Below are 18,694 nucleotides of genomic sequence, written 5' to 3'. Positions count from 1 at the left end.
TAGAGAAGAAACAGAAAAGAAACAAGAGAAGAAATAATGGATTTCCATGATTTAAATTGAGAAACACAAGCATCTGGATTGTCTGCAAATAATGAAATATTTCCTAGTGCGTCTAAAGACTTTCATCTGGTTTTAGCAGGGTTAACCAATTAACTTGCCCAATTGTGCAAAGTTTTTAGGGGGTACTAATTGGAAAAGAGGATTAATAGAGATGGAGAAGTGAGGAAGTATTTCCAGATATCATCTGGGTCCCATTACAGACAGACAGAGGATATTGTTTCCTTCCTGTGCAAACAATCTGACATCTTGAATGCTGTTTGATGGGTGACAAGGAAAAAGAGAAATAAAATAAAGGGAGGGAGAATTTGCTCTTGAAGTAATACAGCTTTCTCCCTCCTATCTTCACTTCTCCCAGGTATGTGTATCACAGTTCCAAGTGGATGGTAGCAGGAAATGCTGACTCCCCTGTGCCTCCGAGAGTCTATATTCACCCTGACTCACTGGCATCTGGAGACACCTGGATGCGGCAAGTTGTCAGTTTTGATAAACTCAAGCTGACCAACAATGAACTAGATGATCAAGGCCATGTAAGTCACAAAAATTTGCCTTCAATTTTCAATAGATGTCCACTTAGCTTTGCCCTTTCTAGCTCTCAATATTGCCTGTTTTACTCTTCTACATTCTCCAAACAATGTCTGTTCACAACATTAGTGCCACTTTCTTACCTCTCTTGAGGTATTCCCATCTTCTGCTCTCTGTTGTAAGTGTAAATTTATGCATGCAGAGAACCAATTTAGTATATAGTTGTTAAAGCTCTAGACTAGAAATTGGGAGACTATGAGTTCTGATGCCACTTTAGGCACAAAGTTAGCTGGATGATGTTAGGCCAGTCACTTTCTTCTACCCCTAGGAAGTAGGCAAGGGTGAACCATGTCTGAAGTCTTGCTAAGAAAACTACAGGGATTTCTCCAACCAAATGCCAAGAGTCCATTGACCTGAAGGCACATACAAACAAACATAAAGTATTTACTTCATTAGGTAGCTAGTTTATTTGATTATTTATCAAATGTATTCATTTATTTATCTATCAAATAATGTGTAGCATGTATATTATCTCATGAATGTGGCATGCAATACAAACAAAACAACTTAATCTAAAAAAATACTAATATTAATAGAATAGAATAGAATTTTTATTGGCCAGGTATGATTGGACACACAAGGAATTTGTTTTGGTGCAAATGTTCTCAGTGTTTATAAAAAGAAAAAGAAAAGAATACATTTATCAAGAATCATAGGTATAATGCTAAATAGTAGTCAAAGGGTACAAATAAGCAATCAAGTCATACTAGGAAACATAATAATAAAAGCATAATCAAAACCACAGGAGAGTAGATTCAAGGGGTTGCATACAATATAACCATTTCATGGACTCCCCATTTCCATGGGATCCTCAAGTTTTAGGAGATTTCAGGAAAATCAGTAGTGTTAGGGCCAGTCATCCTTGATGGGGATGATGTTCCTCAGGGTGGGTGCCATTACCAGGAAGGGTCTACTTCTGGGTCCCATCAGCTGGAACTCCGTAGCAGACAGGACCTGTCACATGCTTTTCATGTCAGACCTGAGAGGAAGGTTAGATTTAACTGGGGATGAGGGGTCCTTCAAAAACCCTCTACGGAAATTCTCCTCATAAAACTATTTCTGTATCATGAAAGTGCTGATATTGTCAACCCAAATTAGATATCAGCCTCATCCCATCTCTTCCTGCAATAAACTCTTCAAAAAGTAGGGGCTCTCAATTTTGCTCTCCCTGTTAAGGATGGATCAGTAATCTATATTTTGAGGTGTCATTCTTAATTATTGATCTCCAAATCTCACTTCAAATCTTATTTTGAAAATAATGCATTCAAATGATTTTCTCTTTTCTTGTTTGCTTTTTTAAAAGATAATCTTGCATTCAATGCATAAGTATCAGCCGCGCATCCATGTTATTTGCAAAGACTTCAGCAGTGACCTGTCTCCCACAAAACCAGTCCCCACAGGTGATGGGGTAAAAACCTTCCATTTTCCAGAGACCGTCTTCACCACAGTTACTGCTTATCAAAATCAGCAGGTAATCAAAGAGGAACTTGAAAAGGCTTGTAGCCTTTTCCTGTCACAGCAGTAGTCTTGATTCTACCATTACAGCAAGAAGGTGTGCCCCTTGACACCTTTTTATTTAAATGCTTTTAATTTTGTTATTATCATTAGTGTTTTTAATGCTTTTATTTATAATGGCTGTCTTTGACTGTAATAAAAAAAAAGCTAGAATGAGCTAGAAAATGCATAGTATTCATAAACAGGTATCCTCTATTATTATTATTTTTAAAAAGGAGACCTGTACTATGTTTGCCCCACATTCTGACCCAGCTCCATCTCTTTTGTATCTATTTGACAAATCACATTCCTCCAAGGAACAGAGATATTTGTGGGACAATAAGACCATCCTAGCCAGGAATGGAAAAAGACATGTCCTCATTTATCCTAGTCTTTACAGCTTGGGTGGTTGACAAGCTTCATGAGAGCATGCTACTCATTCTGAGTTTACAACTTCATAAATTTAAATCAGATTAAATGTTTATTTAAGATTAGATTATAAAAAAACAAAAGGGAATCAGGCAAAACCAAAAAGAGAAAAAGGTGAGAGGAAGATAAGTAACTGATATTGAAACCATGCCAGAATTATGTCTACTCATAGCTGGAATGTGGAAACAGATTGCAGACAGGCAAATGGACATATTCCCATCAGCTATAAAAGTTCCTGGGAGGATAAACTCAAGGCCATCTCACAGACTACCCAAATAAACATCGACATGACTGATTTCCCAATCTTTGTTTTGAAAAACATAAAATCCAATGGTAAACTTTAACCTTTTCTCCTTTTTTTCCTGTAAAGGAAAAAAAGTCAAATTTGTATATTTGATGATGCACAATGTAAAGACAGTTAATAGAAGCCAAATCAAGCAATATTATCTAGATTTCAACAGGATATAGTGTAAGAAGGAAAGCTGTGACTTTAGGTGGCATAAATCTCTTTTCTATAATTCAGATCTGTTGAATAGCTGAAACATGTTCAGATCATGATATTTTCAAGTTGCGAGCACAGGAACATTCCTTTCACATATGAAACAAAACATTAGTAAGGAAAGGTCACTTGCTTTCTAGAAGGTTAAATTCACTTAGGACTTAATTTCCCTACTGAAATATCACATATTGTAATTTAAATTTTATGTTTGTTCTGGTAGGGCATGATATACAAATGTACTTCAGCAGGGGAGAGCTCTTCTCACCTGGAATCTGGCTGGCCTGGATATGTTAAGGGTGTTTCTTGCTTCGTTTTTTTAACTCCTGGTAACCTGTCTGCTTTGCAACTGCATTTCACTTCAGCTTACGTGGTTTAATATCAGATTATATTATTAAACAATATCAATCAAATTTGAGTTTTTGATTTTTGATAGCATCTTCCATGGACCTATCAATGAGATTGGGAAATGGAGCTGTATGATTCATGGATGAACAAATATGTAAGCAATTTGCTTTAAATTAATTGGAAAGAGGAAAAAATAATAAGAATAGTTCCATTGCAATAGATCAGTAGACTGGTCATCTAAAGTTATAATATAGTAGAGAAAGGGCGGGATGACATCTTGAAAGAAAAGGCAGGTGGGAAGAACCCACCGTATTCTTGAGGCTGCATTTCTCAGAGGAGCAAAATTTGTTATAAACCAGAACCATTGGACAATTACAAGATCACCGTCAAGATTCCAACTGACGAATCCAACTAAGTCAGCACTCCGAGGCTAAGAGTTTTCTCAAAAAACTGTTTATTGAGTATATCATTTTGGCACGCATGAAAGCAAAATCAACTCTAACTATTTCTTGCAGTTGTAGTATAATTAAAGAATAGGTAACTCCCTCCCTCATTGTCACAGGTCAGATTGTCCAATTAGGTGTTCTGGCATCTCTCTGGCAACTCCTTCTGGTCTCAGGCTAGCACCTGTTTGAGATGAACTTGGTTCCCACCCACAGGATGATCTGTTGTTATTGTCTGGTCTGACATTCTAACCTCTCCCCCCTTCCACACCGTGTGGCAAGCTGAGAATTGGAAAGATGGCTGAGGCAGGCTTGATCTGTTTCTAAGTTGACAATCACCTGTAAATATAGAAATTCATTTCTTTGGAAGAACTCCAGGAAAAACAATCTAAATATCAAGATTCTCTATTGTCTGTCTATCTGTCTGTCTAGTCTGTCTGCCTGCTTACCTGCCTGCCTGTCCATCTGTCCGTCCATCCATCCATTAATCCATCTTAAATATTGAATGGCTTTTGCAGAATATAAAGAAAATATTTTTACAATTTATAACTTTAATGGATATTGAGGTCACTACATTGTATAAGAGATTGCAGGATTGAGAACTACAAAGGATTACAATGCTCTGATGAGCTTGCCCTGACCTAAGGAATGAATCTCTTGTATTGCAAATATAGCACTAAAAACCCATTGCTTATGTTCTGAAGCATTAGCTAACAGCAGAGACAATATGTTTTTAATTTACTTAAAAAACATGTTTAACTTCATTTTGGAAAGTCAAGAAAGAAGTTTGAATACAGCCTTGCATGTTTGGATAACAATAAAAATGTCTAAGAATGGAATGAATATATTTCCTTCAGAATGGAACAATACTGTATATTTCATATCATTTTAGTAACATTCTGGGTTAATCTCTCCACCCCCACCCCCGCCGGGTTTCTTGCATTAAAGGAACCAAAGAGAGGTTATGGGTCATGTGGGTAGCCGTGCTGTCTGTCACACCCAGATGTATTGACCTTTGCCTCCTGCACTTTTGATTCACTTGGAAAACATCTGTGTATATGTATTAACTAATCATCTGCACTAGAGAGTTTATATTTTTCTTCATGATGTGACTGAGCTCCAGTTTAAATACATGGATGACTTGTACATTTTTCAGCTGTCAAGAAATGCAAAATCACAAATGCTCATTTGGGAGAGGAAATTTATTTTAACATTCCATCTGAAACTGCATTTGTTATTCATATAGCAGTGTAGTTAATATATATTAACTAGTCAATATCCATATATATATATATGTCACTATTCAAAGTTCCTGCCCCAGAAGTTGGTGCTAGATTTCATCAATAAATAACAGTAAAAGAAGAAAGCAAGGAGCAAGTGGAGTTCCATAAAATCAGATAGCTTGAAGATAAGGTTGAGTAAATTAATTGTCTCATAGACAATGCAACAAAAAAGAAAAGTTGCAGAATGGTGAAAGTTTACAAAGATGAATAAGATATTCACTATGGAATCTAAATCATTTTCTGTTCCCCAGATTACCAGGTTGAAAATTGACCGAAATCCATTTGCAAAAGGGTTCAGGGATTCTGGAAGAAACAGGTAAGAAAACTCCTTCAAGTCTTCCCTTCTAAGCATGCCAATTTCTTGTAGGCCAGTGGATGGAAGAGATGATACCCCCTGCTTTGGGCAGGGGATTGGACTAGAAAGTTTCTTCCAATCCCGTGATTCCATAGGGAGCAAAAATGCTCTGCAACCAACACTTATGGTAACATGTTTGCTTTGAAGTTCATACGTCTTTCAGTAAAACGTTTCTCAAGGCAGTTTAGAAGTAATGATACAGTAAATCTAGAATCCTATAGGGACAGACATAGTCCAGCAACTTTACGCTTTATGATTTGTGCATGAGTTATAATTTTTTTCACCACTGTGTGGTAGTATGGTGGTTAGAATGAAGTATGCAGTTCAATCCTGACTGGCTCAAGGTTGACTTGGCCTTCAAACCTTCTGTGGTCAGTTAAAATGAAGACCCAGATTGCTGGGGGCAATATGCTGCCATTTGTAAACTGCTCAGAGTGCTGTAAAGCACTATGGAGTGGTATATAAGACTAAGCGCTAAATGCTATTGCTGTAAGAACAAGAGTGCTATTATAATATCCAGATTTCACTGGAAAACTAGACCAAAACTTCCCACATTAGAGTTCTGCTTCTATGCAATATTTGGCCAAGCAAGGTGTACTTTGCTGATCTGTGTAAAAAAATTGTATTAAATTTATTGGTATAATGTAATGCTTAAAATGGTATACCATTTTTTGCAAAGTTGTTTTCTTAGAGTTCAATGTAGTTATCATCTGCGACTTGAATTAATCTTTGGTGTAATGCATCTTTTGTAATATTAACATAAATTCTTGCTCTCTAGCCAAATATAAAGCCAGGTGGATTTGTATGGGTTGCCTGCACTGCTAACCAATTCCCAGTCACACACTTCTAAAAGCTAATACAGCAAACCTCATAGCATTTTTTTAAAAAGAATTCAGCACAAATGTTTTCATATTTTGAAATACTTTGCAGAATAGACTTGTTCATTTAATTCATCTGAACCTATGTTGGGAATCAATGTACTGCATCTAAACCTTGTTCTGCCTCTCACTTTACCTGCTTTAATCCTCCCAAGCACCTTCTAAAATTAAACTGTCTTGTCTTTTAAATGTTGAAGAGGTTATTTGCCATTATTCTGAACTGAGAATAATGGACAAGCCATTATTGATATTAACATTGAGGATGTTAAACAAGAAATTGGGAAGGGTCGATTTAATTATTTGTGCAAATTATTAGTGATTCAGAGCTTACTGGCTAAATTCAGGCATAGCTGAATGAGACTCCCAGAAGGTCTTAGTGTATTACATTTGGACATTTTCCTACAAATACTAGGAATCATGATAACTTGTGGTTCATTCATATTAGAAAGGATAAGTAACTGAAACAGAATGCTTTGTTGATGCAAAACTGAACTGAAATATTTAAGATTTTAAGATAATCAAAGAGAGACAAATGGAACCGGGTCCCAGACAAGAAGAATTTAAATGCCTTGGGTTCTGTGAAGAAAAAGTACCAAGATGGTGCTGAAGGAGTGGCTTGTCCAAGGCCTGTAAATCTTCAGGGGTTTCCAAAATAATCAGATGCTGTCTGCAGCAATGCCCAGAGGCTGACAATTATTCCAATGATAATATCTTATGCCTGCTAATCAGGGACTCCTTGATTTACAACAATTGGGACTGGAATTTTAATTGCTAAGGTCATTAAAGAATCATCCCGTGATTGGACATGATTTTATGACCATTTTCATCATGGTCATTAAGCAGACCACATGGTTGTTAAATGAATCAGGCTTCCCTAGCTGACTTGTTTGTCAGTAGTTAGCTGGGAAGGTTGCAAATTTTGATCATATGACTGCAATATGCTGCAACTGTTGTAAATGTGATCCAGTTGCCACGTGCCCAAATTGTGATCACATAACCATGGGGGGTTGCAACAGTTGTAAATTTGAAGACTGGTTGTAAGTCATTTTATCTGAGGCCATTATAAGTTTGAAACATTGTTAAATAAATGGTCGTAGGTTGAGGATATTCTCAGGAGTCAAACTACAATTATAGAATTCTTTAAAGAGTGAGGGGACTATGTTTGCAAATCAACAGATCTAAGCATATAGTATAACTTTGTCCAGGATATGCCAGTGTTCTCTTTTCTTTCAGTTGCCACCATTTTATGGCTGGCCATTTGTAAAATCACTAAAAGTCTAGGGTTTTATTCTCTATTCTTCTCCTAATTGCAAATTTTCTACCAATACAGAAGTATTTCTATGCGCTCAGACTCACATTTGGAAGTTGCCACAGGGAAGTTAAGATTTTTGTGGTTATGAAGCAGCAGTCAGGAGAGGCATTAAAGTACAGCAGCTGCTCCTAACTTAAAATGAGTCATAAAAATGCTTTTGACTATGTTGGCGGAGTCAAGGATCACAAAGATGAAAAACAATAGTGATAACTTACTACGCTCTTATCTTCCATTACCAACTTTTGTTCCTTTTAAATCTCTCTCTTTCTCTGGGTCATGCTTTTTGAGCATGAAATATGAGTAGCTTGTATCAAAAAGAGAATGCCTTTTTCTTTTCTTTTTTTCATCAATCTTTTCTATTTAGTAGTCTGTTTTTCTTCCTTTGCTGAAAGGAAGTTGAGGTCTGTTTGCTCTCAATGTGTGGTTTTGTTTTTTTAATTAGCTAAATGTAGCATTTGTAAAGCGTGTAATTGGCATTCATGACATGGCTTTAGTTTGTTCATATAGGCCACTTATCCCATACAGTCCTGTTAAATTGAATACTTCCCCCAAAGATTGGAATAGGCGGAGGCTTCCATTTCCTTTTTTGACATTGATTTGTCAATGCTTTTTAAATGGTTTTACTGCTTTCATTGTGATTTATGGTACATAAAGTGGGTGGCCAAATAGGTTTCTGAAATAAATAAAACTTGTTAGGATAAAATATTTAGATACATAAATCAATTTTAAAAGAAATAAGAAGTATATGATTGGGCACTAGACCAAGGAAGACACCTAATGTAATTTAGTCCTAGACTTGGTAGTTACGCTTTGTATTTCTTCTCTGGCAGTCAGAGAAGGCAAGTCAGTCTAGCAGAGTTGCAGTATTACATCCTGTCCTTTTTAAACAATGGATTGTTTGAAAAATAATGTGTTGCTAAGTGATGTACAGGTCAGTAATCGCCTAATCTTAAAGAATGCTAGGAAACAGAATTATTTTTATTCATTTAGTTATTTCTCAATTTCTACCATATTTATCCAAACACTTCAGGAGGTATATAGCATTAAAAAGTGAAGCACGATGATTAAAATTGATGCAATTGAATCAAAATCCAAACCAAAATCCATCCTTAAAACAATTAAAAGTTTGGTGAAAGACAACCATTATTGTCCTTTTCCTAAATTCTGGGAGAATTGGAGCCAAATGTGTATATATATATTTTTCTCACATAGCAACAGCTAAACTTCCAGCAACAGAGGCTTCTTCTTAAGACTCTGTCTGGCTAAGTTAGGTAATTGGGCTGGTTCAGATAATTAGAACGTAAGCCATTAAGGACTTTAAAGGTCAAAACTAGAACCTTACACTGTACCTAGTAGAAGCAACCAATAATCTATTCCAGCTATTAGGAGTCAGTTTAAATCTTTTAGAGCAGGAACCATATCCTTCCTGACCTTGGCTACCATTTTTTACACCACCCCAATTTGTAGACACTTAGAACAACAGAGTTGGAAGGGACCTTGGAGATCATCTAGTCCAACCCCCTGCCTCTACCTAGGATCGAGCTCACAGCCTTCTGATTGTGAGACAAGAGCTCCACCTCTAGGTCACCACACTGGCTTTCTTTTCAAGAGAAGCCCCAGAAAAGAAGCATTACAGCATTTGAGCTATAAGCCAAGGGACAGCTGACCACTAAGTCCAGTCTACTTTGGGAAGTGCTGCAATTGCTACACTAGCTGTAATTGTGAAAATGTTCTCATTGCCATCTGCAACTCAAATGACGCCTCTAGGTCAAGAAATCTAGATTTTGAATAGGCTTTCTTTGGGGAATGCAATTCCATCCAGATTAGGTTTTGATTCCATCTTAAAGTTCAGTTTTCACCTTACTAATAGCACCTTTGTCTTGTTTGGATTTAATTTCAGCTTAATTTCCTACCCAATTGCTTATGGCTCTTGAAAGTTTGGAACTCTTTCTCATTCATTTGTACAGCCATTTTTCATATGTGAACAATGGCTTTTCATTTAGTGAAATGATTTAATTAAACTCATACAGAGAAATGAATCAAAAGTCCATTATAAGTAAGGCAAATAATTATGAAAATTATGTGATCAGTGTAGCCTTAATATATAATGTAAAAGTGGCTTTTCCAGTTTCTTTCCCATTAATATAGAGTTGATGTTAAAAATTCTCCCTGATCTTAGTTTTCCATTCCTGCTGTGCTCATCCAGAAGAATGCTTTGGTGATATAGTCTGTTTGTATTAAAGCCATATCATTTCAGTAAAAGCTGGATTATGCTATACTATAGTTCACCAGTGGGGATAACAACATTTTTCCATACCAGCTCTTTCTCATTCGTCTCCACTTCATCTATTTCCCCAAGCCTATCTCTCATTCATCTTAACAATTTTGAACATACATAATTATAATTTGTAAATGAAATGGGAATTTTCTTTGCCTTTTTGCTATAAACATCCGGAAAAGTATTTATTAAAAAATTAATTACAAGAGAATATTTTTGCCAAATAAAGTATCACACTGAATGTACATTTGCTAAAACATTGCAAGGTCAAACTGACACTTTACAAAGTATTGGGAGCAGGGGTGGGATTCTACCAGTTCACACCTATTCACTAGAACATTCTAAGCAGTTCAGAGAACCAGTTGTTAGAAGAAATCTTGTAAGGAAGGCAGGAAGGAAACATTCTGGTTCTGCTTACAGAAACTGCCTCTCGGTTAACCCTTCTTGGCAGGACTAGACTTCCTGTCTCAGGAACTTCTCTGGAGGTATTTTTTCCCCTCCTTTGCTGGTACTTTGCTTGTGTGGAGTGACCATTGAAAAAAGTGACTTATGACCGTTTTTCACACTTACGACTGTTGCAGCATCCCCACAGTCACGAGAGGCCAGGTGAGATGCGTGCCTCAATGTGAGTGATGTTGAGTTGGCCACACCCAGCCAATAACATGACCACCAAGCCATGTCCACCTAGTCACATGACCACCACGCCATGCCCACCAACTAAGACACAGCCACAGAACCGGTTGTTAAAAAATTTGAATCCCACCCCTGATTGGGAGATGATTTTCATACAAGTAGAAAAACATCCACGGCCCATATCAGGTTATTGAGCTTTCTGCAAAGATTTGGCTTGGCTTCATTTTGGAGCATCCAAAGTTATTCCTAAACATTATGCTAGTCACCTGTTAAAGGACTGTTAAATACAAATCTTCATGTGATGGTGGGCCTTCATAACAAACAATCCATAGTAATAGATTTTTAAGTGAAGTCTAATAGTGGATATTAGAGATAAATCTCAAGTAATACCTTCGGTTAGAGTCAAGTATTAGCAGTGGTTAGAGTACAGTACTACAGGCTATTTCCGCTGGCTGCTGCCTGCAGTTTGGCAGTTCGATTCTCACCAGGCTCAAGGCTGACTAAGCCTTCCATCCTTCCGAGGTGAGTAAAATGAGGACCCAGATTGTTGGGAGCAATATGCTGATTCTGTAAACCGCTTAGAGAGGGCTGTAAAGCACTATAAAGCAGTATATAAGGCTAAGTGCTATTGCTATTAAGCCAAAACTAATAGGATTTGCATGAGTGTGTGCTTTGCTTTCCATGATTACAGTAGTAGAATAGTATTCTTACTAAGCAATAATCCTCAGTTTTTTGTTTTGTTGTAAAAAGCCATTGTGTGAGACAATGGACATGGATTTATGTGGAATATAAAAAGGCAAAAATAAATAAGGTGGCAGGCTTTTTAAAAAAACCTCCTTTTTATCTCTGTTTCATTGTGGCCTTTCTAAAACTTGCTCACAAAGAGTTAGTTTTAGCTTCATATTCTCAAACAACTTCTTCATTTTGTAGAAAAACCTTTATTGGCAATTATTTTCTGGCAATTTTTTCCCTGAATCTTAGAACTCATTTCAATCTCATTTGAGAAGTTTTCCTTCATTTGGAAGCTCCTTTTTATCTGGGAAGGGTTGAATGCTATAATTGTAATTTTGCATACATGCAATCCAGTGAATGAAAGGTACATGTGTCTATGTACATGTGCTGTTTATGGGACATTTTATTCTTAAAAAGACTTTTTAGGGTCCAGTATTTTAGGGTCCAGTATATATATATGTGTGTCTTGGGGAAAGTCCCATTGAATGCTTCAGAGATATGGCATTTATTTAGGATCAGATATGTCTGAATTTGGAGCTTAGAGGGTGGTTTCATAGAACAATGATGGCTGAAAGCAACAGGGGAGGAGGACCATATGGAAGGCATTACTGAAACAAAGAAATGTATCAAATATCATTCACGTGGTATCATTTTTGTACCACGGGATCCTTTTATATTACCTATTATTACAATGTAGTGGTCTTTCCCCTCCTCCATGAAAATCAAACAACAGAGACCAAACTAGAGTTGTGCATATTTTTCTCTCTCTTTTTTCTTTCTCTCAGGCTATCATTAATAAAAGCATGAAAAACAAAATTTGTCATAGAACAGGCACTAGAATTGGAGTGTGTGCTGCATCTTAATCAACAGATTAATAGTATACGTGAACCAAGTTATATAAAAGAGATTTGCCCTTGGTTTGTAACTCAAATATTCAATAATTTCCATGGAGACTCTGAAAATCTCCTGTAGATTTAGCAGTGACATGATGTAATTGGGTTTTGTGAACATCTGAATCATCTGGGTTCCATTTAAATTTTGCTGCATTTTTCAGACAAAAAGTGGAAACATTGTATGCAAAGTTAAACAATACACACCAGCAGGCTCTGATGAGATGGATGAATACCTGTCTCCTGTGATTCCCCAATCTGAAAAAAGGAGAAATGTTGGCAAACTCTATATTATCATATGAATATGCTTATGCTGATTTCACATAAATCATATTTGAAAAGAAATGAATTAAAGTCTTGTTGCATCATCTTATTTCTAGTACTTCTTGCTTTCCACTGTGTGAACTTTGGATGTAATGGTTTCTGTTATCTTTAGCAATCTAAACATTTTTTGTATTAATTTCTTCTCATTGAGTTCTGGGTGGTCATTTTACTGAGAGAGAATGTCTGTGATGAAACATTCTGTACCCCTATTCCCAATTGCTGCTTGCAGACATTTAGCAGCTAATACACTGTGGCAATTTCTCCACTGCTAAATTAACTGTTAAAACGGTACGTTTTACCAGTGATATCCTTGCTTCCGGGGTGACTTTGGAATGTAGCTCCATTCCTTTTTAGCTGCAAAAAAACAAACAAAAAAAGTCTTTTCATCAACAAAAGGGGTTTTAGGGACCTTGAACTCCAGAAATGGAAGGTGAGCATGTTCTCAAAGTTAATGAACCAAAAGAAAGAAGACAGAGCAGACGAAAGAAAACAAACAACAAATGATTGAGTAATAATAGCAGAAGATGAATTGCTCTCTCTTTTCTTAATACTTCTTTCTCCCAACCGTTATTTAGCATGAAGAAGCCATCCTGAACCTTGGACACGTTCCCAGTTCTTCACTTGACCTTGATTTTGCTCTGTGGCACATCATCAGCTCCCTCTTTCTCCCTCATAAACAGCATTTAATTCTTTGTCTTTTTTCAGGTGGACATCTAGTTCAGACTTAATATTATTTCTCTCTCATTTTTCAGAGGAAACTTGGAAGGTGGATAGTGTGTCATTAGAAATGTAGGATGATAAAATTAATGGTTGTCGAGTTGGTAGAGAAAATCATGCCTTTTCTTATTCGCTAAAGGAGAAATACATCTTCATTGATGTTTTTAACCTTCCTTCCTTCCCTCTTCTCTTCTTTTTTTTTTCATTTTGCAGAACTGGCCTGGAGGCCATTATGGAAACATATGCATTTTGGAGGCCCCCTGTGCGCACACTCACCTTTGAAGATTTCACCACCATGCAAAAACAGCAAGGTGAGCCGCTTTTTTAAGAGGCAGCAGACGGGTGGCGATGGAATAGCCTCAGAGTGTCATAAGAGACATCTGGCCTCCAGCTGAATTCATGAAACTCCTAAGTCTCTTGACAGTCGGGCAAAGATATAAAACAGAATAGTCCAGCTACTAGTTTCAGAAATAGGGAAAAATTTGTAACATGGAGCTTTTATAGCCATTGAAAGGGGCTATTCTTATCTGGGCTACCTCCCCTGTGGTAGAGGGGAGGTCTGTTGTTTTGCATACTTTCTGTTCAGATGCTTCCAAGCTAAAGCCCCAGGCAGGCGCAACTTTTAATACCTGGCCTAGCTAAGAAAGCCTTCCTCTGCCTAAAATTTAAGAGTTGGTTGGAGTCAACAATGCTAAAAGTATGAACCTATATGACCTGGTTCATGAAAAGATTCATGCCTTTTTAAAAGCCTGTCTAGTGACTTACCAGATTGAATGCATAATGTTTTTTTTTTTCCAGCTGATCAATGGATGTTCTTCCAAGTAGTTGAGCTATTGCTACCTCCCATCCCATGCCATCTGTAATTCTCTGATGATGTTGCTTGTTTGTATGTTTACGGTTTCTACCTTGCCTCCCTGCTGGGCCTGGCTACTTCTTGTCACTGCCAAGGAACATGGAGCACTGTTAGATGATCCCTGACTTTAGCAAATGCCACTTCTGAAATAAACCTTTGCTGATATATTTCCTGGGAAAACTGGCAATATTTCCAGTCTGTTTGTCACAATATCCCTTGAGGATTTACATTCTTAAATAGTATAATATTCAAGGATGAAAGTGTAAATGGTCACTGGAAAATCCTAACACTGGTTAATACTGGATTCCTGTCTTCTCCTGAGTGATAAGGTGGTAGGAAGAAGCTAAGCTTCCCCACCCTCTTCTCTTGCTTTTAAGAATATTTCTTAATATTCTTAATTATTAATATTTATGTTAACAAAACATTTGTGGCACGATCTGGCAGAGTGTAGGCTGAAAGACAGTATAGTACAACTGAAATAGCACCTTGCTGCACCCAGAATGGTCATCTTTTGGTTAGCAAGATTCTTTATAAAAGTGTCAGAAACAACCATCATCTCTCCCCTGTCCCCTACTGTGCCTCTATTCTGGATCAGATGGAACTCAACCACAAGGGGAAAGATTAGGATTTAGTTGAAATTGGTAAAGTCCAAGCTGGGTTTTCTAGATCTGTCCATCTGTTACTCAAAGACTATTTTTTTTCAATCCAAAGTTTATTCAAATGTATGAAAAGGTCAGTCCCTCATTGCTCAATTACATGTGTGAGCTGTGTAATTGGAAACCCTCTTTCAATTATATGGAGCTACTTCGGGAATTTAACACCCAACCGAATGGCACTTTTGCCTGTTCCTAGTGATGCCCTTCTGCTGTTACATGCCCCGTAAGATTAGAATCGCCCTTATATCCTGCTTGATTGTTAAAAAAAAAATCCTGCCTATACCAACTGTAATAAATATGCTTAGCAGGAAAAAATATTGATTAGAAAAAACATGATAGTTAATCAAAGACACAAAAACTCCAAACCCCTCCCTGATTTGACATATTAGAAAAAAAATATTCCTGTAATAGTACTACCCAACTCCATTACAGCATTCCTTGCAATACTTGAATGTGTTATTTCCAAGCCCTGTATTGTGATCCTTACGCTGATACCTGTGTAATGGGTGTTCCTTTCTCAGAATCGTGTTTGATCCTAAAGGACATTTGCTTCTGCTGTTGATAGACTGCTATCAACCTTGTTGATATGGAGGAATTATGTAGTTAATGTATGGAGGAATTATGTAGTTTCATAATTTAGCCTATCTCATGAATATATAGGCCAATTAATGGTAATGAAGCAAGAACACTGATCATGACAATGATCTCACCATTACTGTTCCTGGAATTTATTGTCATATGTAATATCATATGTACCCTGTTTCCTACAGGGTATTTACACAATCCAGTAGTGCGATTCAATTTTTTTTTTTACTACTGGTTCTGTGGGCATGGCTTGGTGGCCCTGGCAGGGGAAGGATACTGTAAAATCTCCAGTCAGAGGTGGTATTTGCTGGTTCTCCGAACTACTCAAAATTTCTCCTACCAGTTCTCCAGAATTGGTCAGAACCTGCTGAATATCACCTCTGAATCTAACCCTGACTAAATGTACATGGATTTTCCTAGAATATGTTTCAATGCTCTACTTTCTGCATTATTTGTGGGAAGATTTCATGAGACTCCTTATTCTCAGAAACTTTGTCCTTGTGACTCTAAGGAGACAAAGACTCTTGCCCACATCTACTTATGGTGGTTTTTTGTATGATATTCTGAGATGTGCTGTGCTCTTTCCAATTATTTCCAAAACTGAGGGTCATACAAACTTTACATATATGATTTTTAAGGGACACTGACTCATAATCCAGATTGCCAAATATCTTCACTGAGCCATGCAATGGCACAAACTTTCTAGATTTATTCTTTCTTTTCTGATAATTTTTGATAATGTGTTTTCTGAAAGAATTCTGGTCAAAAATCATAGTAAAGAGGTTGCTATTGTTGTTGAAGTGCTTTCTGTAGTATACATTGTTTTCTAGAAGTTCCTTAAAATTAATAGTAAATTTGAAGGGAAGAAATTTAGATCTGAATAATGGCACAAATTTAAAAAAGGCAACTTTCTTCTAAACTTTCCAAGAGCTATTTTAAAGCAAGAATCAACAAGGGGATATGTCTTTTACCTCTAGGGTAGCTTGTTTTCTCCTTGCAATAAGATTGTATAAGAGATCTCAGTGCATTCTGGAGGTGTAAATAAGAGTGTGGAATAGATTTTAACTCCTCATTTCTCTGGGGATATCCTTGGAGCTGAAACCTGTGGCATTTACACGCTTGATTAGATGCGCCTTGTATTAATATCTGCACTGATAACCTTCTATCCTCCTCTTGGTTATCAAATAACATACTCATAGCAGCTACAGCAACTGCTGATATAGTCAAGTAATATAAGGAAAGGAAAATATTTAATGTATTTTTAGCTGCTTTAAATGTAATTTGGCAGCTGAAAAACCAGGAAGGAAGCCAACACCATGTGACCAGTTAGTTCCCTGCAGGCTACTAGCAACTGTTCTTTTGGCTGCTCAAGCAAAGGTGGCATGCACAAAATGTGGTTTCCAGTTCAGAACTTGCTTGCTAAAATCTTGAATTTATTCGCTTATTCTTTACTTTGCAGGCAATTATATTGAAGGCTGAGTAATTGCAAAAGAGGAAATCTAAAGATTCTCCAAATTCTTACAAATTCAGTAGATCCAAAAGCAGAGAGTTGCTAGTGTTAAAAGAGCAACTTCTCGCTGCCTGAAGTGCCTGTTGCAGAGCCAAATGCTTGCATGAGCCTGAACTCCTAAACAATATTTCCATTTCTAATCTCCACATTGAGGGAGAAGGAAAAGTCCTTTGTGACGATGCCCTTCATTGCAACCGGATGATCTCTTATTCCCAATCCTTTCTACATTAATGATCAGATTTTGGGCTGAATACTGAATTTAGTAGTATTTCATACAGGCTCTGAATACTAACCAATCTTTCAAATGACTTATAAATAAATGCTGCTTCTAACTGCAAGTACAGATTTGTTAAACTCAAATGGGGCTCAAAAATTGGAAAAAAACCATCACAATTATTTCCTTTCTTCTTCCCCATATAACAAGAAAACTTTCAGGTCTTTTAGGTTATCCAGGTCCATCTTCTGCTCAATGTAAGAATCTAAGTTAAAATACCCCCAAGTGAGATGACTAGGTAGCCTTTGCTTGAATCCTGAGAAAGAGACCCCCCAAACCAGTCTCTTCCTATTGTTAGGAAGTATTTTTTTAAATGTTTAGTTGGAATCCATCTTCCTGTAATTCAGTAGTATTGCTACCATGCCTTGCATCACACTTTGACATAAAAAGCGCCTCTTTTTAGGTGAAACTTTTTCATTCCTCTTTCCCCCTATCTTCTATCTATCCAAACACCCTCAGGTTTCAGTCTTTTGATCCTCTTCCCACCTTTTCTTTGAACCTGGTCTAACTTCTCTGGACCTTTGTTAAAGTCTGGCACTCAAGGCTGGACAATACTGTCTTTGTAAGTGGCTCCTGACAAAGCAGAAGGAATTGAAACTTCTACCTGATATTTGGAAATTATGTTTGTTCTTGTAGCCCAGAGGTCTCCAAACTTGGTAACTTTAAGACTTGTGGACTTCAACTCCCAGAATTCTCCAGCCAGCATAGCTGACTGGAGAATTCTGGGAGTTGAAGTCCACAAGTCTTAAAGTTGCCAAGTTTGGGGGGCCCTGTTGTAGCCTGATTCCTCAAGTCTTTTTTGCAGCCATATCACACTATTGATCCATATTCAGTTTATTATCAACAACTACAGTATTATGGTATCTTTTTATGTACTATTGTTAAACTAAGGGTTCCCTTGACCTATACTTGTACATCTAGTTTCTACTACCTATGCAAAGAACTTGTCCTTGTCCTCTCTTAAATTTCACTGTTATTTTCAATCCTTTCTTCTGTCACAGGTAGGTTGTTTTTATTTGTTATTTCTATCTTCTAGAGTATTAGCTCTCCACAGAGCTGGTTATCATTTGGTCGATATTTTGCAGATGACCAACCTTTTCTAGGGAATCTAGGGACAGCTTTTTTACCTTTAACACCTTCAGTTTTGTCAAGGGGCTCTGACATTAGAGGCCTTGCCATTTGATAATCCAAATAGTAACTTACACAGATTTTATGCATCACAATTCATATCATATGGTAGAATTCTTATGTAAATCCCTGTTTAAAATTATACAAACTATCTGTGCCCACATACACAGATATGCTTCTATGAAAGTATTAAGGTTGGTGTATAATAAAATAACAGACAGAATATACAGGAATGCCTAAATGAATACAAGAGAATATAGTATGGTAACTGTATAATAACCTCATAAAAGAATAGCAAGACATTTAAAAGCTGTTAATACATAAAAATGGCAGCAATAAAACTTTATTTCACATTATATTGCATCTTTCACATGATATTACAACCTCTTTGGAATGAAAGTATCTTCAATTCCTTGCGAAAGAGATAGAAAAAG

The 18,694-nt window shown here is 36.9% G+C and overlaps 1 protein-coding gene across 1 annotated transcript in view; it reads left to right on the top strand.

Annotated features, from left to right (window-relative positions):
* TBX15 (T-box transcription factor 15) overlaps window positions 1-18,694 on the top strand; it is a 77,022-nt gene that overhangs the window by 43,835 nt on the left and 14,493 nt on the right. The window contains exons 4-7 of the mRNA XM_026713316.2: window positions 416-587; window positions 1,946-2,113; window positions 5,387-5,451; window positions 13,468-13,565. Of these exons, the coding sequence (XP_026569101.1) occupies window positions 416-587; window positions 1,946-2,113; window positions 5,387-5,451; window positions 13,468-13,565 (503 nt within the window). The remainder of the gene's footprint in view (window positions 1-415; window positions 588-1,945; window positions 2,114-5,386; window positions 5,452-13,467; window positions 13,566-18,694) is intronic.

Source organism: Pseudonaja textilis, chromosome 2 (genome assembly GCF_049901715.1).
Source record: "Pseudonaja textilis isolate UNSWEBS1 chromosome 2, rPseTex1.2, whole genome shotgun sequence".
NCBI lineage: Eukaryota > Metazoa > Chordata > Lepidosauria > Squamata > Elapidae > Pseudonaja > Pseudonaja textilis.
This window is presented reverse-complemented; position numbering and strand designations above follow the sequence as displayed.